The sequence below is a fragment of the Doryrhamphus excisus genome, chromosome 9, assembly GCF_030265055.1.
Source record: "Doryrhamphus excisus isolate RoL2022-K1 chromosome 9, RoL_Dexc_1.0, whole genome shotgun sequence".
Classification (NCBI taxonomy): domain Eukaryota; kingdom Metazoa; phylum Chordata; class Actinopteri; order Syngnathiformes; family Syngnathidae; genus Doryrhamphus; species Doryrhamphus excisus.
In genome coordinates, this window is record NC_080474.1 from 21,138,384 (window position 1) to 21,162,855 (window position 24,472).

General features: G+C 39.3%; 1 protein-coding gene across 3 annotated transcripts in view; it reads right to left on the reverse strand.

The window, feature by feature from the left end:
* LOC131135447 (calsequestrin-2-like) overlaps nt 1-24,154 on the reverse strand; it is a 26,228-nt gene extending 2,074 nt beyond the window's left edge. Inside the window, exons 1-10 of one of the 3 annotated variants that reach the window (XM_058081290.1) lie at nt 24,005-24,154; nt 5,482-5,566; nt 5,290-5,390; nt 5,076-5,187; nt 1,887-1,960; nt 1,688-1,818; nt 465-510; nt 348-402; nt 164-264; nt 15-89 (exon numbers count right to left, since the gene is read on the reverse strand). In XM_058081290.1, coding sequence (XP_057937273.1) covers nt 15-89; nt 164-264; nt 348-402; nt 465-510; nt 1,688-1,818; nt 1,887-1,960; nt 5,076-5,187; nt 5,290-5,390; nt 5,482-5,566; nt 24,005-24,025 — 801 coding nt within the window. In that variant the 5' untranslated portion in view covers nt 24,026-24,154. Of the gene's footprint in view, nt 1-14; nt 90-163; nt 265-347; nt 403-464; nt 511-1,687; nt 1,819-1,886; nt 1,961-5,075; nt 5,188-5,289; nt 5,391-5,481; nt 5,567-7,495; nt 8,173-23,413; nt 23,674-24,004 lie in introns of those variants that run through there. The other 2 variants (XM_058081291.1, XM_058081289.1) reach the window with 2 other exon arrangements.
* Nucleotides 24,155-24,472: the final 318 nt, after the last annotated feature.

The following is a 24,472-nucleotide window of genomic DNA, read 5'->3' on the forward strand; positions in this document are numbered from 1 at the left end:
TCAGAAGGACTCACATCTGTGACGTTGACCACACCAATCTGAGGCCTGAAGAGATCCACCTTGAAGGTCTTCTCCCAGTAAGGAAGCAACTAAAATGAGTATTTAGATTTCAGTTTCAGTGGAAAATGCGTGACCTTGTGTGACCTCTTGTGTGACCTCTCACCAGGGGAAAGTCATCCGGGTCGATCCACACAATGCTGAGCTCAGGAAGGTGCGTGTTATCGCGGGCCACCTCCTTCAGGATCTCCAGGAACTCAAAACCATCTGAGAGTAAGTGCAAACGTATGACATTTAAAGGTACAGTACCGTATTTTCAACGGAAGAAGACAGTAAGAGGACTCGCCGACCTGGATCCTCTTCTTCTGCAAAAGCCACAATGTGGATGCCCTCCATGTCGTCCTCCTGAGAAGCAACCAGAGATGTGAGAAGATGGGCCAAATGGGCCAAATATGGCGTCGTCTTACCCAGGTTTCAAACATGTCCTCGGCACGCAGCTTTCTCAGAGTTGGCCTGATGACGCACAAAAAAAAACAACAGTGTGAGTTACACAACAACACCGGTTCACTAGCTTATTGATGCTAATGTACATTTCAAATATAGTACATACTGTACTGGTACTAATAACTGTTATATGATATAGCATTAGCTTGGCCAATCACAACAAATTCTAACTAAACATGGGAATATTCTGAACGATTCAAAATAACAACTCAATAAAAAGCAACTAAAATAATAAATTATAGTTTTTTTTAAAGTACAGTTTTAATTTTATGAAGAAATAAAAATATGTAATTGCACTCACTTTCTGTATTTAGCAGTTTTTTTAAACTATTTTAATTGTAATTGGACTGTAAAATTTCAAAAATTAACAAATAAAATTAAATAAATAAAAATTTACAGTATAGTTTAAATTTTTTATCGATAAAATACATTACAAAAATGAAACAACAAATAAAATTAATCTTAAAATATTTATTCATACATAAATAAAACTTAAATCTTAAATTTTAATCTAATCTAAGTCTGTTAAAAAAAATCCATTAAAATCGATTTTAGTTGTGGTGCCTTCACTATTTGAATTTCCTAAAAGTAGGATTCAATGGAGACCCGGGTGGAATCGAACCTGGGTCTCCTAGCTGTGAGGTCTGCGCGCTAACCACTCCTCCACCATGCAGAAAATAACATAATAATAATAATAATAATAATAATAATAATAATAATAATAATAATAATAATAATAATAATAATAATAATAATAATAATAATAATAATAATAATAATAATAATAATACACCCCTATAGTCACTTTTACACAACTATCATTCCTTGTTTACATCACATTGCACAGGCTACGAGATCATTGCAGTGACACAACAGATGACTGCCACTAGCATAGCAAGCTACCAAGCTAACTAGTGAGCACAAAGCAGGGTAGAAGGACAAAGAAGCCAGACGTACCACTTCCACACGGAATGGGAGGCAAGCACTTTTCATCTCGGCTGCGCTGCTGTTCTGCTTGTATTATTATTATTCTTTGAATAATCATTTATTGATGTATTTATTTTTTAGTGAGGGAGCGATATTCCAACTGCGTTGAAGAAAGGTACGACTGTACCCTTCAAATACTTCAAATACTATGCTGGGCTGTGATGTTTGATCTCAGAGTACTGCAGTTCTGCTTGTTTACCGTCTGTGTTCGTTCACAAACTCCACCAGGGCTTCCTCGGAATGAGGTTTTCCTGGGATGGTGACCGGCTCCTCCATGAAGGGCTCGTAGAAGTCCACCTCGTTCAACTTCAGGGTCAGCTCTTTGGCCACCTGAAGTGGAAAAAATGAGTACAATGACGACAGCAATGACATGCTAACACGCTAACACGCTCACTCACAGATTTGTCAAAGGTGGCAAAGAACTTAATGTAGGGTTGGAACTGCTCGGCGGCCTCCTTGAAGGCATCGTAGTCTGGGGGGAGAGAAGGGCAGAGGAGAATGTCATCCCGCCAGCCTCCTCCATCACACTTGTGCTTTCCAAGGCTGACATTTGCACGTCGACGGGCGGAAATAGCTGAACTTTGTGCGGCGCTTATTGCTCCCACAGATGGTCAGCTGCAGGTCACGGACGCAACGTGCAGCCTGGGACAGAAAGAGAGAGAGAGAGAGAGAGAGAGAGAGAGAGAGAGAGAAAGAGAAAGAGAGAGAGAGAGCAGCTGCTTGTACAGGCGGGATAAAAATGGAGCTGTAAATCCGTGAAGACGGGAGCGGCAAAAAAAAAAAAACTCGGCTCATGAGGGACCGCTGCTGGCCCTTTAATTGGAAGGCAAATATGGCAGACGGCGAGGCACCCTGTCGTACGGAGTAGCGTATCTCGTCATATTCATGTCGTTTCGCCAGCCTAGCGTCGGTTAATTCCGGTGTATGTTTTATATTTCATACATACGTAGTATTTGTAGTAATATTCATACACAGACAGAAACATTTATGCAGCCAAATCAGTGTACAAGTGGATAAAACAACTGAAAACGAGTCGCAAATTAGACGTTTTTCAGTACAATAAATACTACTTCGGTACAGTGATAGTACAGTAGTGTTTGTATTCATAACAATGTGTACATATGAAGTACTCCGTGGATATACTGCTGTTTTTACAGCAGTATTTTTGCCGTGTGTGGATTCTTTTCAGGCAAACCTAGTGATTTCATTTTCTACCGCTTATCCTTAAGAGGGTCATGGGTATGCTGGAGCCTATCCCAGCTGTCTTGGGGCGAGAGGCGGGGTCCACCCTGGACTGGTGGCCAGCCAATCCCAGGGCACACTTTACGTTTACCTGTATGACCTTTTAAGCACAGTTTTTTTTACATTATTAGAGCCCTCTTAACATAAAATAACACCCCTATAGTCATATTTTCACTCCTATCACCCAATATAATGAGTGAAGGAGGGACAGGGGATGATGTCGGAGGTTCAGAGTTGAGTTTCAGCTTGACCTGGGTTACGGCCGCAACAGTAGCCCGTGTTTTTATTCGGGGTCATTACGCCTGTTTGGGAGATAATTCTAACCTGAAATCGTTTTCATTCATTCATTCATTTTCTACCGCTTATCCTCACAAGGGTCGGCGGGGGTGCTGGAGCCTATCCCAGCTGTCTTGGGGCGAGAGGCGGGGTACACCCTGGACTGGTGGCCAGCCAACCCCAGGGCACATAGTATAGACAAACAACCATTCACACTCACATTCATACCGATGGACAATTTGGAGTTGCTAATTAACCTAGCATGTTTTTGGAATGTGGGAGGAAACCGGAGTACCCGGAGACCCGGGTACCTGGGTGGAATCGAACCTGGGTCTCCTAGCTGTTTATTCATAATGTATATAAATAAACTTGCATCATATTTGTTTTATGTTTTTTTCATTACAAGAGGACTGTGGATGGATGGATGTTTTATAACATTTTTTAATATAATATTTTTAATATTATTTTTATAATATTTTATTTTATTTATATTTTATAATATATTTTATATTTTATAATTTTTTTAATATTTTATTATTATATTTTTAATATAAACTAATAAAAATTTTAATAGTTTTAATATAGAACGAGTAGGGATGTCTGATAATTATCGGTACTGATAATTAGCGGCCCGATATCAGCATAAAAATGCAATATCGGTATCAGATTTTTGAAAAGCCATATTAAAAAAAACAGTGTATACAACACATATGTGTTCATTCCACCGCAGATATGTCATGTTACATGTTACACATATCGGTACCAGTATCGGCTGATATCAGTATGGGATATTGAGCGTTTGACATTATCGCTGTATCGTTTTTTGGCAAAAAAAGCCAATATCAGACATCCCTAAAAACTAGTGTATCTGCTTTAATTCACCCATACACTGTTTTAAGGGTTGTGTCCTTGGTGTGTGTGTGTGTGTGTGTGTGTGTGTGTGTGTGTGTGTGTGTGTGTGTGTGTGTGTGTGTGTGTGTGAATTCCCGTCCCCAAGCACACTGTTTACTGGCTGTTGTTGACTGTTGACATGACAACAGTGTTTCCGGAGTTTAAAAGTTAAAGGTCGCCTATTTTTAATGATGTTCTGACAGCAATATGTGTCCCGAGAGCCTGTTTATGATCGCCGAGCATGATAAAAATATACTTCTTAATATACTCCACTTTTGAAGCTCTGGGTTTTTTTTGCGATTTTTTTTCCTGATGGACATGATACTTTCTCTGACACGCTCTGAGTCACATGATCATAGCGCGTACATCCCAAACTTCACAGGAGGACAGCTTTGTTATTATAAAGGAAAAAGCAGGCTTCGCTACACATCTTAAATGCTATCAATGACCGACAAATGTAGAGTTGTATTCTTGTGTTAAAAAATGCCAAAATTTCAGATAATGAGGTTTTGCGTATTTTGCATCCACGTGGCACCCTCACATCCGGCTTCTGACAAAGTGTGTCCGACAATGAGTGCTCCTCCTCAGGCAGCCGAGGTTGGAGTCAGCGCCACACTGAGCTCCACCTCACCAGAGTTCATACACGGTAGGTCAGGGGCCTCCAGCCAGTAGATCCTAAAACCTTTTCAATTATCTTTTCATATTTATTTCAAATTCTTATACTCGCGATATTAAAAAGTAGAGTTACTTCGTAGTTAGGAAGCACTTTGGGCGTGTGACCAATCACAGTGGAGTGGGTGTGCCCGAAGGCGGGCCGTGGGTGGAATACATTAAGAGACCTACACACAATAACCCCGCACAGAAAACATTTGAGATCTTCCAGAATCTGCACCTATTCCAGTCGTATTTCCTTGGATTCTTGCTCATCGGCATGGAATCTACGCCGTGTTCCCAGGAAGACTTTCATTCATTTTTTTTTACCGTAAATGAACTCAAATGAAGGGTTGTGTCCTTGGTGTCTACTGTATACGACACACGCTAACGCGCTAACACGCTAACACTACACTTGGCTTATTTTTTAAGTCGTCTCAAAGTGGAAGTTTTACTTTTCAGTCGTGTCCAATAGTGGTAAAAAGTACAAGTACGCATAAATTTAGCAATGAAGTCTTCCCACTCACGCTCGGAGTCCTCGCCCTTGAAGTAACCTATGACCCGAATGTCCTCCTCCATCCTGTCGAAGGCCCTCAACTCCAGAGCGTTGTCAATCAACTCCACTGGCTCCTCCAATAACTGGACACATGGGTATTTGGTATTTAGTATTTAGTATTTCGGGTGTCATTTTTGGGTTCCATAAACAAAAAGTATTTTTTACTCTGGAGTGTGTCTACTCACGTCCAACAAGAACTCCACCAGGGTGTTTGCAGAGAGCCAGCCATCAAACTCGATCACCCGATCGGCCTTGAAAACATACACGCTGCCTTCCTCCTCCAGGCCTGACACGGGAGCGGACGACACGGCATTGCATCACCTGGACTCCGTAAGCGTTCTTCTCACGATGCTCGATGCCGGGAGGCATTCACTCACCTAGTTTCTTCGCCACCTTTGCGTCCTTGTGGGAGTCCACCATTCCAAAGCCGATGTCTTTCTCCTCCATGACCTGAGCTACAAGCTGCAGGGGAAGAAAAAACAGACCAGAAATGGTGCATCAGATTCATCGCAAAACTGAGTGCACCTCTTTTGGAGGATTTCAGGGAGGCACTTAGTGGACTAGATGGAGGCAAAGATAGGTGGAAAAGGATTTTGGAAGAAATAAATCCCAAATTTACTACCCTGGAGGACACAGAGACACAGTTACATAATTACTCAGCCTTGTTCTAAAATTACTAGAGTAGTCCAGCACTTACAGAAATGGTCGTACTCTGTGACAAGGTGCTGTATATTTATATCATAATAGTGTTATAAATAGGGGTACAGTACAGTCCAAGGCCCACATACTCAAAATAAAAATTGATATTCATCTTTGTGATGGAGGTGAAAAAGCCTGTTAGTATGAACTTTGGTTTGCTCTTTTTTTCCCATTTTTTTAAAGAATATTTCAACTTTCTACTCAGATTTGTTTCTTTTTTTCGTTTTGTCGTAACAACATAACTGATTTTTATACTTTTTATGTTCCGGATGCCCTTCCAGATAAATATCGATGATGCTTACTAGTGGAGATTCGAACCTGACGCGTTCGCTCCAAAGTCCAGAAAGCTAACAAATAATCATCGGAAATTTTCCTCTCATAATATGAGGACTTTATTCTCATAATGTTGACTTTTTTCCTGTTTTAGTATAATTTTTTCTCCAGTTTGTTTCATATAAAATATTTAAAACAAAACTCAATTCTGCTAAAATAATTATAAATAAATTTCTGCCATAATATTATGTGTTTATTCTCATAAAATTGTGACCTTTTTAATATTTATATATTTTAATATTTATTTCTTAATATTTTGGCTTAATTATTGTAAAAATACAGCAATTTTTTTCAATTTCTGTTGGTGTTCTATTTTTACTATTTCGACTTTCTTCTCGTAATTATGACTTTATTCCCGTCATATTTTTACTTTATTGTTAGAACTTTTTTTTTTAATATTGCACTTAATTTGTAGGGGTGGGAGGTTGTTTTTAATATTACAACTTTTATAAATTACGCCTTCTTTTAATATTTCAACATCATGCCACCAAATTGAAATGATTTATTTTTCTTCTTAATATTGTTATTCTTGTAAAATTATGACTTTTTCTCATTAGATTAAAACTTTTTTGTTAATATTTTGACTTTGTTCTTGTACAGTTAGAGCTATATTTTCTACCCTACACATATAGCTAATTATTGGACTACAAGGTAAGCATATATTCTTTCCAGTGGAACGAAATGCAGCTAAAAGGTGGATATTAATCATAATGCATGGTTTGATGACATTTTGGAGCAAAGTTGTGTGGTGAAATATCAGGAGTGCATTAGAGGTATTAGAGCACTGTACTGTATGTAACATGAGATGGATTGGCCACATTGTTTCCTACAGTGTGGGATTCCAAAACACGTTTGTATCATATATCCCGCATGGAAGAAGATCATGCATTGTCACGGATTAAATTATCATTAAAAATGTCAACGCATTTAGCATTGAGAAGGGTGCAAAGTGTTTAAACTATTAAATGTATTTACCTGAAAATTGAAAAAAAAATTATGTTGTGATTAGGTGTAAAGCATGACATCTAGCGGCCAGGTTGGGCATTGCATTAAAAAACTGACGTTCCCTCCTCAATGTGGTTTTCAGGTGTTTTTTTATTTTTAGACAATTAGGTGTCTTGAACATCCACCATAGCAAAGAACACCAGTCCTGTACCTCTGCAGACATCAAGAAACCTACTGGTTGGCTTTGCAAATTAAAGAGGAAATGCTTTTATTAAAAATAGTGAGGAACACCGTGACCTTGGAGAGTGGTTTAAATGGCTCCTTAATGTTGAAAGGCCCCCATTGTCGGTTACCCCCCCCCCAACGAGGCTGATCCTCCCACCGGGATCTCCACGTTCCCGTCACACTTCCTACCTCCAGCACCAACTCGGTCATCTGGTGTTGTTTTTGTTGCTCCTTGTTGTCGGCCACGGGCTCGTGGTAGAACAGGCAGAGCATGCCGTACTGCTTCAAGGCTTTTTTGTAGTTCTTGTCGTTGATGTCGAGGACGCGGTCTTTCCCGTCATACTGTGGGAACTCCAAGCCCTTCTCGGCCCGGGCTTGGGGTACGAGGCCGAGGCTGAGGCACGGGAGCAGGAACAGCCACAGGGAGAACATGGTGCTTCGCTACGAGCTACAAGCCCCCAACGTCCACAAGAGAGGTTTGGGTTCACGGTGCGTGGACGCAAAGGTCACACAGGCCCCGGGAAAGGTTAGAGTGGAAATCCGTCACAATCGGAGCGACAAAGTCCTGTCAGTGGCGGCAATCATGCATCCCGAGTTGTCTCCAGAAGTATGACTTTTCCGTGCATCCTTTTTTTTGTGTACCCCCGCTGTGTCTGCTCCTTCACGCCTCACCAGAGGAGAAAGAGGCTTTGAGTGCGGGGAGGAAACCATACATAGCAGCGCTCCACCTCCAGCCGTACATGCAGGCCAGGCCCATTTTTAGGAGAGCAGTTGTTTGAGGGCTAAAAATAAACCTCCAAGTGAGAAAGCGAGGTGGTGACTTACGGCGCTGGATCAACCGTGATGTCGGGGTTGAGGTTTAGGGGGTTCGGTTATTCTGGGGAGGACCAAAAACAACGTGGATGTGTGATTTAGCGCTTTGAGAAGATAACCAAAGAGTATTTTAGGTGGCAACAGGTGCAAAGCATAACTTGGACAATGGATGGGAGGCCTTGCATTAGGAAGATGGGAAGGGGAGGGGAACAGCTCATTATCCAAAATATACCAACATCATTGTCCTATAACAATACAAGCAGTTGATGTTTGCTAAATCCAAGGATGAAGAGTCTTGAACCAGTCATGATGTGCTATATATATCACTATATTGACACGCACTATGGTACCCATTATGGCATTGGATGCTCATATCACAGAGTACTTTGGTACGTGACAAAAAATTAAAAAATTAAACATTTAAAAAAAAATTAAAAATTAAATTTTAACAAATTTTAACAATTAAAATTTTTTTAAAATACAAAAAAAAAAATTATTAAATATATTCTATATATATATCACTATACTGACACTTACTATGGTACCCATTATGTCATTGGATGCTCATATCACCTCCTACTTCAGTATGTGACAAAAAATAAATAAATAAATAAACATTAAAAATTTTAAAACAATTTAATTTTAACACATTTTAACAATCAAAAAAAAATTTAAAAATACAAAAAAAATATGTTTTATTAAATATATGCTATATATATATATATATATATATATATATATATATCACTATATTGACAGTTACTATGGTACCCATTATGTCATTGGATGCTCATATCACCTCATATTTCGGTATGTGAGAAAAAATTAAACATTTCAAATTTTTAAAAAAATTTAATTTTAACAAATTTTAACAATAAAAAAAATGTAAAATACAAAAATTATATATTTTTATTAAATATATGCTATATATATCACTATATTGACAGTTACTATGGTACCCATTATGTAATTGGATGCTCATATCACCGAGTACTTCGGTACGTGACAAAAAAAAAATGTAAAATTAAAATAAAATAAAAAAAAAATAAATTATATTAGGAAAGCAGGAAGTGAACAAATGTTCCACGTTCATGACCACGTTCATGAAGAGAACGCTTCTTAGCTTTAGCCATCAGGAGGGCATGACCGTGTCAATGCCTGACAGAAAATAAACATTTTGAGCAGATTTTGGCTATTTTAGCCCGTGGTCGTACCAGGTCTGGATTGCTCAATGACCAAGTCAGTGGGCTGATCTAAAGCCAGAAGAGCTTTTCACTTATGAAGGACCAAAGTGAAAGCAGCACAAACAAGCAGCAAGTGCAGGCCTGAAGGATTAATAAAGTACTGTATTGCTATTATTAGGAAGGACAATATGTATTTACAGCACAGCCATGCAACCATAATGGAAACTACCAGACCGTAATTGAAGAGGATTTATTGGCCTTTTTTCCACTTAGTGGAAACAGAGCTCACTAATAATATCAACTGGTTCTGTTTCAGTCCTCTGTGAAAGTCACAAGAGGACAAGAAGAAGAAACTCATCAAGTTGGGACACTCGCTGGCCACAACATTAGGGACGCCTGCACACTCTAATACAGGGGTGGGCAAACTTTTTGACTCGCGGGCCGCATTGATATAACAAAATTTCCGGGGGGCAGACTATATATTTTACACGTAACAGTCCACCTGGTATTATTGTATCTGTAAAATTGTCATGCAATCTGCTATTATTATTTATTATTTTATATTTATATTTAAATATTTTAAAAATAATAAAATATTATAATAATTACAATAAAATTAAAATAATAATTATTATATTATTATTATGTAAAATATGCAAATATAACAATATTATTATATATAATTAATATAATAATTAGCATTAATATAATAAATATAATAATCATAATAGTTATAATAATAATATAATAATTATTATTTTAATGATTATTATTATGTGCTTGTGTCTCTTTTTTCAGGAGCACTTTGTAAACAACAGACCATGTCAAACAACGAAATTGATACAACCATCAAAAGGTTGGCTCAGGCCATGATGCCGGTTGTATGTTGAGTTTAAATGAAATACTTTGGAAAGATTGGGCGGGCCGTATTCAAACACTTGGCGGGCCGGATGTGGCCCCCGGGCCGTAGTTTGCCCACCCCTGCTCTAATACATTCATTCATTTTCTAGAAAATGAATGAATGAACAAATGTGCACTTCACACATTATTTCTTCCTGCAGATTAGTTGATGCACTTGTCATTCCAAAATGTGCCCCTAGGGGGCGAACAAGACAAGGGAATGTTGACGTTTTACCACCATGCAGTTAGTCAAGTCAAAGATGTAAATACATGACCTCACACTGTGGCGTGGGTTTCAGTAACAAGGTTTTCGTGTGTGCTCATGCAAGGTGAGCTTTCTGTGTCAGGCCCCCCCGCCCCCCGGCCCCCCGGCCCCCCAATCCCCCTGGAGTCATCTCTGGACGTGTGTTGGCCTGCTCAAGGACACTTCAGCATCTTTCCTGCTGTGTTTATGTTGCAGCTATGCTGTAGGAGCTTCTTCGGTATGTTTGGCTATGCAATGCAATGGGGGGGGGGGGGGGGGGGGGGTCTGGGGGGGGGGGGGCATGGGGATGTGTTGACTTAGTGAAAGAGGAGAAAATGGAATAATACGAACAACACAAAGCAACACATACACACAGTAAAGTAAACCTGAAGTGAAAATGGAAAATTCCACATCTTAAAAAGGAGTGGTGGCCGGCTGACCAAACCAGGAGGGAGAAAAAAAAAAAAAAAAAGGAGGGGGGGCAATAAAAACACAGCACTTGCAATTGAAACTAAGTTGGCAAACGGTATTGTTGTTGCGGTGCGAAACAAATATGGCTGGATGCTTTGGTGCCAACTAATCACGACTTTTCAACACAAATCAAAGTGAACCCTTTGGGGTCTTAGATACGATCTATTTTTAACCTCAGGAATTTTGTTGTTGGCCAACACTGACAAAAACCATGTTACAAAACAGTGACACCAGGGGACCTCTTTGGAATATTTGGAATTATTCTACAAAACACACGACAGCTTTTCACTTCTCACAGTCACGTCCCGCTGATTTTAAATGTTCCCTTTTATAAGACGAATACTGGACTTAATACACCTGGGTTCGAGTCTAGGCTTGGACATCTCTGCGTGGAGTTGGCATGTTCTCCACACGCGTTTCTCCGGGTACTCCGGTTTCCTCCCACATTCCAAAACATGCTAGGTTAATTAGCCACTCCAAATTGTCCATAGGTATGAATGTGAGTGTGAATGGTTGTTTGTCTATATGTGCCCTGACTGGGATAGGCTCCAGCATTCCAGTGACCTTAGTGAGGATAAGCGGAATAGAAAATGATGGAAAAAATCAATCACAAAAGTGTGGGCCGCGGCCCCCTGGTGGGCTATGGTGGTACTGCAGGTGGGCCATGAGAGGTCATTAAAAATATGATTCATTTTCATTCATTCATTCATTTTCTACGAGGGTTGCGGGGGTGCTGGAGCCTATCCCAGCTGTCTTGGGGCGAGAGGCGGGGTCCACCCTGGACTGGTCGCCAGCCAATCAATCACAGGGCACATATAGACAAACAACCATTCACACTCACATTCATACCTATGGACAATTTGGAGTGGCTAATTAACCTAGCATGTTTTTGGAATGTGGGAGGAAACCGGAGTACCCGGAGAAAACCCACGCATGCACGGGGAGAACATGCAAACTCCACACAGAGATGGCCGATGGTGGAATTGAACCCTGGTTTCCTAGCTGTGAGGTCTGCGCGCTAACCACTCGACCGCCGTGCAGCTTGATTCATTTTTGCAAATATTATTTTTTAAATGTCTTTTTATTTAAAATATTTATTGCCCAATTAAAAACATATATTTATGGGCCTAAGTAATAACAGGTCCCAAGTAATAAAAAGGTCCCTTTTACGAGTCTGCTTTAGGGTTAGAGCTCTCAGCGTTGCCAGATAATAACTATATTTATATTAATAACCATATTTGTACAATCATTTCATTCAATATAAGATCATTAAATCCAAAAATCCCACAATTTAGGATCATTTGACCCCTTCAGCGGCTATCGGGAAACGGCAAACCTCCTCAGCTGGCGAGAGACGAGGAAAACAGACACACATCACATGGCGCCATATTGAGGCCTGGCAAAATTAGCCACTTCATTTTTATTTATTGTGTGATTTATTTATTTATTATTGTCCCTGGCAACATTCCCATGAGAAAGTTTATTTTTTTTGTGAACGGGAAATCACGTTGTCACGTTGCTCTGTATTAAATATAAGACTCAAATGATAGTTGTCCCTAATGCAGAGTCAGCACGAGTGTGGCTGGACACACACAAACACACACACACACACACACACACAAACACGCTCACAAGTTGAGCTCAACAAACCAGGGGCGCTTTGTGACATAACAAGCAGGTTGAGGAAGACAACAACACAATCCTCAAGGCGAAGCTGACATTTGCAAAAGAGCAGACGATGTCATCGAGCCGCGCCTGGGCTGGTGTGGCTTACATAAACGCTAGCGTGCAGACTGACATTCGTGTGTGTGTGTTCATAAAGGCTTTTCGGTTCATTATTCTGGCGGGAAAAGATCATCTACATGACAGAAGCATGCTCCTGTTTTTTAAGAACCTCCGCTAGTCAAAGATCCTCCTTTGGGATGTTCATAAATCAACACAAAGGGAATTTGGAGCGAGTATACTTGATGATATAATAAATGATACAATAACCATATTGTCCACCTGCTTATTTGGGACGAGTAGGAATGCAATGGTGGGAACCGTGAATGGAGTCATCCATGACTTACTTCACCTTAGGACAGGGGTCGGGAACCTTTTTGGCTATGAGAGCCATGAAGGCCAGATATTTTAAAATGTGTATCTGTGAGAGCCATATACATTTTTTTAAACATTGAATGCAATAAAATGTGTGCATTTTTATGTAAGACCAACAATTTTAGATATAATGGGCTCCAATTACGTAGACCAGGCACACTACCCCACGCCAAGGGGGTGTGGCCAGCACACTTTCGTGAGCAGCGCAGTGTCTAATAATAAATCAAATACTTGCTGCCATTAATGCAACTTCTGCTGCTGCATAGTTTTGCACCATACTTTATTATTTATGTATATTTCATTCTTTTGGCCATCTTTGCCAGAAGGCTTGGTTCTGCAGCTTTAGCTAGGTGACTATTTGACTAAAGGAGGAAAGTCTACATTTACATGTTGACATCTCAATGACCGAGGTAGACTACCGCATTATCCAGTAATAATCGAGTTTTGGTGTTTGACCTGGAAAATATCTTCAAGAAAGATGGATATGGTTGGCCGTATTGCAGTAGAAAATAGATGGACGGATTAAAATGCATAAGAAAGTTGTTAATTTTGAATATTATTTTTAACAGTCATTTCTGTGATGGTTTACTTTAAAATGTTTGCAAAAATATTTTTTTATTGTGGTAAGAAATGCTTGAGAGCCAGATACAGTCATCAAAAGAGCCCTACCTGGCTCCCGAGCCATAGGTTCCCTACCTCTGCCTTAGGGGGTGGGAGAATTCCCTTGTACTTTTCCACACATGCTCCCACGACCAGGCTCCCCTTCCTTCCCTGCGGTGGCGGTCAACCGTTATCTTTCACATCTGCAATAAAGATCGGGTTTTTTTTAATTACATTCAGCATTCGGCAAAATTGCAGAAGATGTAAATGCACCAATATGTGCCCATAAAGTCATTTTATTTACATAATGCCCACATCAACGTTTAATGTATGCTAATCAAGATAAATGTGTGCCAACATGCTAAATAAAGTCTCAGCATATGTCGTCTAAATTTGTATTTTTGTTATTATAAACTCATTGTGGAACTTTTGGGACTGATTTATCATCTGTAGTAAGCTAACTGGTATGCTAAGCTAATCATTAGGCGTGAACATTCAGGAATAATTTGATTGTTCCGAACACCAAAATAACAAAATGATATGTACATTGAATAATTTACGGACTATTTATTCATAAAGTAATAAAAGGTGATGTATTTTTCACACTCATTTTTCCCTTTATCATATGCTAATTATAGTAAATGTCCATCATAGCCTGAAGGCTAATCAACTTCACTAAGCTAATTTCAAGTGTCGGGAGCAAACATTGTGGATAATCTGACACAAAAATGACAAAATTATGTATACACGGTGAATTGTGTAATGTTTTTGTGTATATTTCTGTAAATTCTACATGCGGCATGCTTCTTTCCCCTTTATCTTATGCTAATTTTGAGCTAAATGTGCGTCCTAGCCTGAACGCTAATCAACTTCACTCACTCTTTTACCTTTGTATCTTTGCATTTTTTCAGCCCTTGTGCATACTGTATGCATGATAAACATTTAGGACTGATGTTTATGGATTTTATCATCTGTAGCAAGCTAACTAGCATTAGCTTTAGAAGTGAACATTCAGGAATAATCAAACGTCATGTAATGAACACATTATGCTTCTTTCACTGTGTTACCTGAGGGTACATTTCACAAATAAACACCATTTGTACAAAACAAAATCATAGAAAAAGTGCCGTATTTATTATAAACATTTTGATGAGCAAAATTAATTTTAAAAATCACAGCCAATAGTCAACTAAAATAATTGTTTTTACTATCAACAAGTAAGGCGGGTTAGTCTTAAAGGGAGCCTATTATGCTTCATTGTCGGCCCTTTGTATTGACTTGTTGGCTCCTGTAGAGCAGCTACACACAATAAATTGCACAGAAAGCTTTTTAGCTCTTCCAGAATCGGCACCTATTCCGGGTATATTTCATTGAATTTCCAAAACAGTCTGGTTTAATTTATTCCACTCATAGGCGTTTATTCCGGGCACGCCAAAACTGCTGTGATTGGTCACGGTCCATGCTAAAACGGGGAAATCTTCACAGTGCAGTGCAGCAAAGTGGGGGTGCATGCCCATATAAGGAAGTCTGGCTCACTGTAACGTCACGGTAAGTGTCTCTAAAACCGAGGGCATACTTCAATTACTGATAGGTAATTAGTGTTAGATAGTATTGATAGGTCAGAAAAGTGGAAGTAATAATAATAATAATACATTTTTTTTGTATAGCGCTTTTCAAAATACTCAAAGACACTTTACAGAAAAATGGAGTTGAATAAAAACAAGTAGAGTAAAAGATACGTTAAAATACAACATTCATTCATTTATACACAGTTAAAACATGAGTAAAAGCTGGGCGGGTCCCCTTGATATTAAATGACACGTATTGAAGAAAGATACCTTACTTCTCCAATATTTAGCAAATCGCAATGTATGTGGAGCATAACATCATCACTTGCATAGCAATACCGCCATATTGTATACCAATATCAGGCAATAATTGGCCAATATTATCAGACAGCCTCAGTAAAGTTTGTATTTTTTTGCATATTTCAGTCACCTTCCTCTTCCAAAGTCACGGAAAGCCGTGGAAAACTAAATAAGAGCCATAGCTTGAGGGCTCACCAAAATGTCACACTGTTGCATTTTGATTTTATCAACTGCAGCACATAACTCGCCGTGCAAATAGCCAACACTCGGTATGAATCCGATTGCAAGATAATGGTCCAAACAGGGAGACATAAACAGATCTGCTTTTTGTAAACCGCGTCGTCACGTGTTTAGTTTTCCGTTCACCTTCACCTACTTTGTGCAAGTAGTCGGAGTTCATAGTCTCTTGTTGTAAAGCCACCTGTGATAAGGTGTGTTTTTCTCTGCTCGCATTATGACTAAACAGGACTGTTGATAAGATGTCATGTTTTAGCATGCTAAATGTAGGCTACCATGTCAGCAAAACGCTCGATGAGGCTAAAGACTACTTAAACCTGCCTCAAATAATGAAAGGAAGCGCCATTGATTCTCGTGCACCGCAACGCGCCTGCCCTTGAGATGGTGTTTCCTGCTTTTATTATGCTACAAAATGTTTCCTTATTCCATCGAGGGGCTATTAAAATGATTTAGTGCTGCAGCCCCCGGAATGCTGCCGTACTTTGTTAAGAAGCGCGTTTAGGGAATCTCGTCGCGACCACTCCCATGTAAGGTGTGTTGAGGAATTTTCAACTTCCTGTAATTTAAGTGGAAGAACCGTGTATAGGTGCTTCCTTTTAACCGCTACAAATTGAAAATGTAACAAATATTTCATAATTAATGAATTAGTGCACTCCCTCCTACTATTAGGCTTGTGGAGTATTGGAAACAATTTGTCAGATGTCATGTATGGATAACCATATGGCAAGACAACTGCATATTAGTCAATGTGGTACATAGAAATATACCATGGAAAGAATTTTTGAATGTTTTGAAGGCAAATAAATTGAATGTTCTTGTATGGCAGAGGTAGGGAACCTATGGCTCGGGAGCCAGGTAGGGCTCTTTTGATGACTGTATCTGGCTCTCAAGCATTTCTTACCACAATAAAAAAATATTTTTGCTAACGTTTTAAAGTAAACCATCACAGAAATGACTGTTAAAAATAATATTCAAAATTATTAACAACTTTCTTATGCATTTTAATCCGTCCATCTATTTTCTACTGCAATACGGCCGACCATAGCCATCTTTCTTGAAGATATTTTCCAAGTCAAACACCAAAACTCGATTATTACTGGGTAATGCGGTAGTCTACCTCGGTCATTGAGATGTCAACATGTAAATGTAAACTTTGGTCAAATAGCTAAAGCTGCAGAACCAAGCCTTCTGGCAAAGATGGCCAAAAGAATGAAATATACGGAGTACGGTGCAAAACTATGCAGCAGCAGAAGTTGCATTAATGGCAGCAAGTATTTGATTTATTGTTGGACACTGCGCTGCTCACGAAAGTGTGCTGGCCACACCCCATTGGCGTGGGGTAGTGTGCCTGGTCTACGTAATTAGAGCCCATTATATCTAAAACTGTTGGTCTTACATAAAAATGCACACATTTTATTGCATTCAATGTTTAAAAAAATGTATATCGCTCTCACAGATACACATTTTAAAATATCTGGTCTTCATGGCTCTCGTAGCCAAAAAGGTTCCCGACCCCTGTTGTATGGGATGATTCTAAACGTACCTTAAAGCAATTGAAAACCTTTTGAAGGCAAAGAAATTGAATATTATTCAATGGCATGTGTGTAAAAGTACCATGAAAGCAACTCAGGACATTTTGAAGGCAAAAATTCAAATTGTCTTCAATGTAATGAGCCGAAACACACCCTGAAAGCAATTCGAGACCTTTGAATTGCAAATAAAAGCAAATGATTTGAATAATCTCCAACAGAATGTGTAAAAAAATACCATGAAATGTACTTTTGAAGTCAAAGTCATTGGATAATCATCAATTAAATGGGCCTAAACATACCGTGGAAGCAGTACTTCAATACTTGCTGAAGGTAAATACATGGAATATTTTCAATGGAATGAGTCTAAACATAACATGAAAGCAACTCATTACGTTTTCAAGGTCGAATAAATCAAATAGTCGTCTTCTGAATGAGCCTAAGTCCTGAAAGCAAAACTTTTTTGAAGGCAAACAAATTGAATCTCATTCATGGACAGAATGAACCTGAATGTAACATAAAAGCAACTCAGGATCTTTGGAAGGCAAATAAATGGAATATTCAACAACCAACTGAAGACCTGCAGTCCCTAAATGCAACAATCTTGCATGATATAATATTGATTTTTTTATGTTTTATTTTCTTTCAATTCTAAATCATGTCTTGGGTTTTGCCTTAAAAAAACATCCTTTTCTGTGCCGCTTATCCTTATTTCCAAATACAGCTCATTAGTTGTTCCACATTAGTTAGAATCTTGTTGTAAATGAAAATTAAGAAAATAAGAATATTGATAACATCACAGTATATATTCAAATATAATTGAACAGACTGAAGTATTACTGTTAAAATATTAATATTAAAACACAATTTTGGGCGGCACGGCGGTCTAGTGGTTAGCGTGTAGACCTCACAGCTAGGAGACCAGTGTTCAATTCCACCCTCGGCCATTTCTGTGTGGAGTTTGTAAAAGTTTTTTTTTTCTTGATTCTTGTAAAATTTTATGAATATCAAAAACAGCTCTCAGTTAAAATCAATCAAAATGGAGCACAAATATCTTGTAAAAGTTTGATATTGGCTCTCGTTCATTTGTGCATATTTACCTTTTTTTAGTGCAACTTCAACTAGAATTTATTTCATATTCTGTGCAATACTCATTAATAGTAATGGTAATGGTAATGGTAATGGTAATGGTTTAATTTCATTTGAACATGCATCAGATTCCAATTGAATGCATCCCATAATCAGTTCCCAGTTCCACATGTGCAAAAGGAGTAGGAAGAAGCAAAGCTTATTAAATCCTACCCCTCCATCTGGTACTTTTACAATCACTAACTGTTACATTTGTTCACTTCCTGCTTTCCTAATATAGTTTAAGGTTTGCCCCACCATTTGAGGTGTCTGTTTAAATACAAAGCGATCGAGCCACACTACCTTCGTGGTTGACTGGTAGAACGCCAACGCCATCGACATAATGGGCACCCCTGGCTAACACCAAATTGTTCAACTGAACAAATTTAAACTGGTCCCGTGATATAAAGAATCGATGACTCGTGGTTTTGAGGTCCTCAAAAACAGCAGAACGCTCTTGCCAGGAAGAGGATCTCTGACTAGAATTTTTGCAGGGATTATTTTTAAATAGCAGCGGATCTTTGACTAGAATGCGTCCCCCCCCCCCCCCCAGAATGATTGAATTGAATACACAAATAAGGGGTCATACTGTCAACAATAGCTATTGTCGTGCTTGAAAGAAAAAGTCAAATGTTTGTATTCCCACTGCTCTTTTAAAACTTCCACTTTCATTTTGAAATGTCGTTTCTTTGAATTCCCTTTGTCAGACATCGCACCACATCCACTTAACCTCCACCCTCGCTCTCTCGCTCTCCCTCGCTCGCTCTCAAGAGGAAACCCATGATATTGTCCTTCTGGAAAAGTACTGGCATCCAGGCCAAGCTTTGTTCATTGTCTCTATTGGATGCCGCAAAAAAACAGCCTTCTGTAACCAATGCAGCAAAGCGCCTTCACGGTCTTGTCAAGGAGATATTATGATCATGATTATCATTATTATCATTGGGCTCCAAATGGAAGCAACACAAATAAAACCAAAACGGACATTTTTGGAGATGGTTATCGAATGACAAAGTCAACTTGTTTCCTCGCCTGGAGGTCCACTGAGTAGGACGGAGGCGCCGCTTCCCGAGGCCTTACTAATGGAATGTCTCCAGTTATGTACTGTAGATGGATGCTAAAGATTGTGTTGCTTGTTTTTGGGGTGAAAGGCTGGTATTTTATTGACTGGAATGGTAGAATGCATCCATAGGTGATGCTTTCCAGGGTCAAGGAGGTTCAAGTTTGGGTACCCATTTATAAATCACTGGTATTTTGGATCAGCAATTTCACTTAAATATTAATTTTGTTAATACTTGGGTTGTTTATATTGTTTATTTTTCTATATTGTGTATTTTGTACTGCTTAACTGATTCTGTACTCTTGCTGCTGTGCAATGCAAATTTCCCCACTGAGGAACGAATAAAGGCATATCTTATCTTATCTAAATAATAATAATACATTTTACTTGTCTAGCGCTTTACAGAGTACTCAAAGACACTTTACAGTAGAGAAAAAGAAATAAAAATAGGGTTGAGTAAAAACAGAGTAAAAGATGCATTAAAATACAATATCCATACATTCATTCAGAGCTAAAAACAAGGCTAAAAATATAGCTACTATTAATGCTAATACTAATTATTGGGACCTGCATACACAAGCGAAGCCAATCCTGAGAAAGGGTATTGCAAGTTCTTCTCATGGTCGCCTCCAACATGAGCAAAGATTGTTCAACATCATGGTGTAGGGGAAGTATACCAAACTCTAGCTCAGAGATTTCTGAGGAACATAGCGAGGAAATGGAAGACCACAGGCACAGTTCTCGTGAAGGCCTGGAGAAGTCCTATGAACTTCATATCGCTTCGCATCTATCACCGTGTTTGTCTGCTATATGATGAAATAACCCTAACCCTTACCCTTACCCTTACCCTTACCCTAACCCTAACCCTAACCCTAGCCCTAACCCTAACCCTAACCTAATGAAATGGCCGATCCCAACAACCAGTCGTTTATAAAGGAGCATCTTGAAAACGATCAGGGGTGCCCAAACTTTTTCATACCACTGTAGTTGAATGAGACGTGGTTTCAAACCATTGTTGAGACTGTGCTACACAGCTGATTTTACAAGAATCTGTCAGACCGTGAACTCATGGTTTGTGTAGGTGTACCTCATGTTGATGGGCTCATGTGTCAAAACAACACAAGGCCAGACTGGATACTTCCTCACAGCAAATGAGGAAGTTTGGAGGAAAAACATGAATTCATCAGCATGTGCTGCTTATTTGACTTAGACCTGTCAGGAAAAAGAAGGGGGGGGGGGAGAAAAAAACAGTACTCCTGACTCAGCATATGCTACAACGGGTTAGCGTGTTGCTATGAGATGTCACAGGATGCTGGTGCTATGAGTCACGGTCTAAATGGGAATAACGGTCATGCTTATTTTCTAAATGCCACTTTCTGACTGATTAAAAAGATATCAAAAGTGGAAAATAAAAACATGGATGGAGAGCAAAGGAAAATAAGTATTTGAGATATTTTATTTGAAGGATTTCAAATATTTTGACCCCTAAAGACGCACACAAATTAAAAGATCAACTCATCACCTGTCACAGAAACATTCATTCATTTTCTACCGCTTATCTTCACGAGGGTCGCGGGGCGTGCTGGAGCCTATCCCAGCTGTCTTTGGGCGGAGTACATCCTGGACTGGTGGCCAGCCAATCACAGGGCACATATAGACAAACAACCATTCACACTCACATCCATACCTATGGACAATTTGGAGTGGCTAATTAACCTAGCATGTTTTTGGAATGTGGGAGGAAACCGGAGTACCCGGAGAAAACCCACGCATGCACAGGAGAACATGCAAACTCCACACAGAGATGGCCGAGAGTGGAATTGAACTCGGGTCTCCTAGCTGTGAGGTCTGCGTGCTAACCACTCGACTACCATGCAGAAACAAACAAAGAGTATTCCATGTACTTCAGAAATGGAAGAAACCTTGGATAACAATCTCCATGGAGGTTATGGAGCTCCATGCAAGATTTCATCTCATGAGGTAAGGATGATTCTGAGAAAGGCCGAGAATTACATAACTGGGAAATGATATCAAGGGGTGTGGGACCGATATCGCCAAGAAAAACAATGCTAACACGCTTCACTGTGATGGATTGCCATCGCAAAGTCCCCCTGCTCAAGACCACACGTGTACAGGCCAACAACCTAATTGGTTGGGAGAATATGATGAGGTCACAGGTATGGAAATGCAACACTGTATTGTACTGCATTTTTCATTTTTTCTTTGTAAGGGCTTTAGCTTCAAAATACTGGAGGTATTTTCCATGACGCCCATTGTTAGCTAGCTCATATGTACTAATTTTCTTGTGCAAGAATGCACAGGAAAAAAAATGTGTTCATTTTTCACATACAGATTGTGAATTATGGGCGAAATTACCCCAAAAAGTGCAATTCCCTTTTAAAAGAAAATAACAAAATTATTTTTTTTCTCTTCATATTTAAAGTTTATTCTTGTAAAATTACTGCAGTTTTTGTCCATTTTTGCTGGGGAGTTTTTATGCGCTGTGGGCAGAAAATGGCCCTCGGTCCGCACTTTGGACACCCTGGTCTTGTCAGATCTGTGCTTGCCCACAGGAGTGTCTCCACTAGTAAGTACTAAGCCGTGTTGTGCTTGGGGATCAAATACTTAAATCCCACAATCAAATGCAAATTAATTTATAAGCTTTATTTAAAATCATTCAATCCCGGCCAACAGGTCTGGTGCTTGTGTGTCTCACCAAACATTACATTAACATGACTGACACGTAAGTGACAAGTGCAGCATACTGCATATAAGATACACATTCTTATGCTTGAAACTTACATAACATTCATTTAATCTGCATATTTTTGTATTAATAATATGCCATAAAACAGCCACAAAACAGCATGATTTATTTTGTATATTTTTGGAAAACCGTGATAGGCAACAACAGTAACATTTAAACATAGGAAGTGAAGTGAACATGTGACTTTGTTAAGCGTGTGGTTTATTAGAAACTAATACAACCATGTCCGTAATGTAAATCCTGTACTACACACGTCGGTCGCTAAAGCCCTGAATGTGACTTGGGGGTGGGGGATTTGGGCAAAAGGGGCTAGACTAAAGAGGGCTTGAAATCAGCCAATCCTCTTCTGCCTGTGAGCAGATTAATAAAACCTCTCCAGGCCTTATTACATAACAGAAACCGTAAAAAAAAATAAAATAAATATGTCCAGACGTCAGACACGGCAACAAAGTGAAACATCAGCCTGGAGTGAAAACAGCCAGAGTCCACTTTTCATCTGGCTTGAATTTAGAAGTAATTCAGGGATGTCATCAAACAGACGCTCGGGCTTCTCATGACTTGGCGCTGGACGCAAGACCGCATGATCCATAAAGATTGCACCCAGTACGACACGCCCCTGCACACTTCAAGGAATTAAAAGCAGGCTTGAATGTCAGTAAAAACGTTGCGGTTCGCTTGGCAGAGGGAGTGCCGACTTCTGTGCAACTGCCTGTATCGATGCGCAAAAAATGGGGCAAACTATCTGAATGTTCTGAACTATGCACCACAATGGAGGTCCGTGTGGATGTCATCTACGGATGGCCGATATTAGCTTTATTGCCAAAAACAGATATCCCCAAACTCTCGATTTGCCATTAATATATCAGTTTTCGTGATTGTGAAAAAAATCTGACACCGATATCACATTTTTATGCTGATATCAGGCCGATAATTATCAGTACCGGTAATTATCAAACATCCCCCTGCGACATAGAAAATGAATGAATGAATGAATGAATGAATGAATAACATTATGTCTACAATTTTGTTTGTATCATTAACCCTTTTTCTTTATAATCATGCAAATAAATTTGCCACATTACATACATTTCCCTCAACAAACAACCATCACATGTGCAACACACTCATGATTAACATTAGCTAGTACAGCAAACTGTCAACTAAGACACTAATAGACTGAAACGAAAATGATACAAAACACATATACTGTACCTTAATGGCTGCAGACATGCCTTAGGAGGGAATTATAGACATGATTTTGAACCTTTAGCAACTATTAGCCTTATAAATAGCAACTATTAGCTCTAAATAGTGTGGCAGCAACGGAGCTTATTTTCTATTAGTGTAACGACTAAACGTGCACGTGTGGAAACGACGATTTTACGAAAATTTAGTTCCGCCTCATTAACTTATATATGCACCTCGGTAGGAACCAAAAACGAAAATAGGGAGGAACTTAAAACTGACAACATACACTGACAGTAGAGGCAGTTACACCTAATGTTGTCAACTTCTCTTGCAAACTAGCTGACACAGATTCAACAGCTCCCCTGCTGGTTGCAACTAAGTACTACACCAACTGAATTCTTAAGACAAGGTAGTTTAAGCCTCTCATCCACATGGAGGTGACCTAAAACGGTATTTAAAAAATTAGTTTCCATTGTAGGAAAACCTGAAAAGATTGCCATGTAGAGAGTGCTGACGTCATTGAAACAGCGCCGGCTCGTCGCCGTCACGTGACCAGAAGTGTCTTTTGAAAACAAGCCAACATAACATTCGAGTATTTCGACTGACATGACTCACCTCAGTTGACATTCTCCTCATATTTTGTTGTCTTACACTTCACGATGGCTCACAGAAGTAATTCAACTTCTAGGAAGTCGTGACGTGCCTCCATAATGGACTTATGCACGTGCGTGCCGCTTCCTGTTCTATGGGTTGGAATGTCACGTGGTTCCGCCCATCGCCACATGTAGGTGCGTCCTGTGTGTTACATCGTTTCCACCACAAAACTAAGATGGTCTTTTCTTGAAATATATACAAGCGTGGTTAAGAAAATGTCAAAGTGGTTAAGCATATGTGAAAACTAAATGGACAGCACACAATAAAGTATTGTGGGACCTCGTAAACTTCATTAAAATTGATGAAAAATACTATATTTTGGGACCTACGTATGCCATATAATATGCCATGTCCATTCCTGAATCAATGAAACACATCTTTTGTTTCCACAATTCTTTATTTCAAATCTCTTCAAATAAAATCCATAAA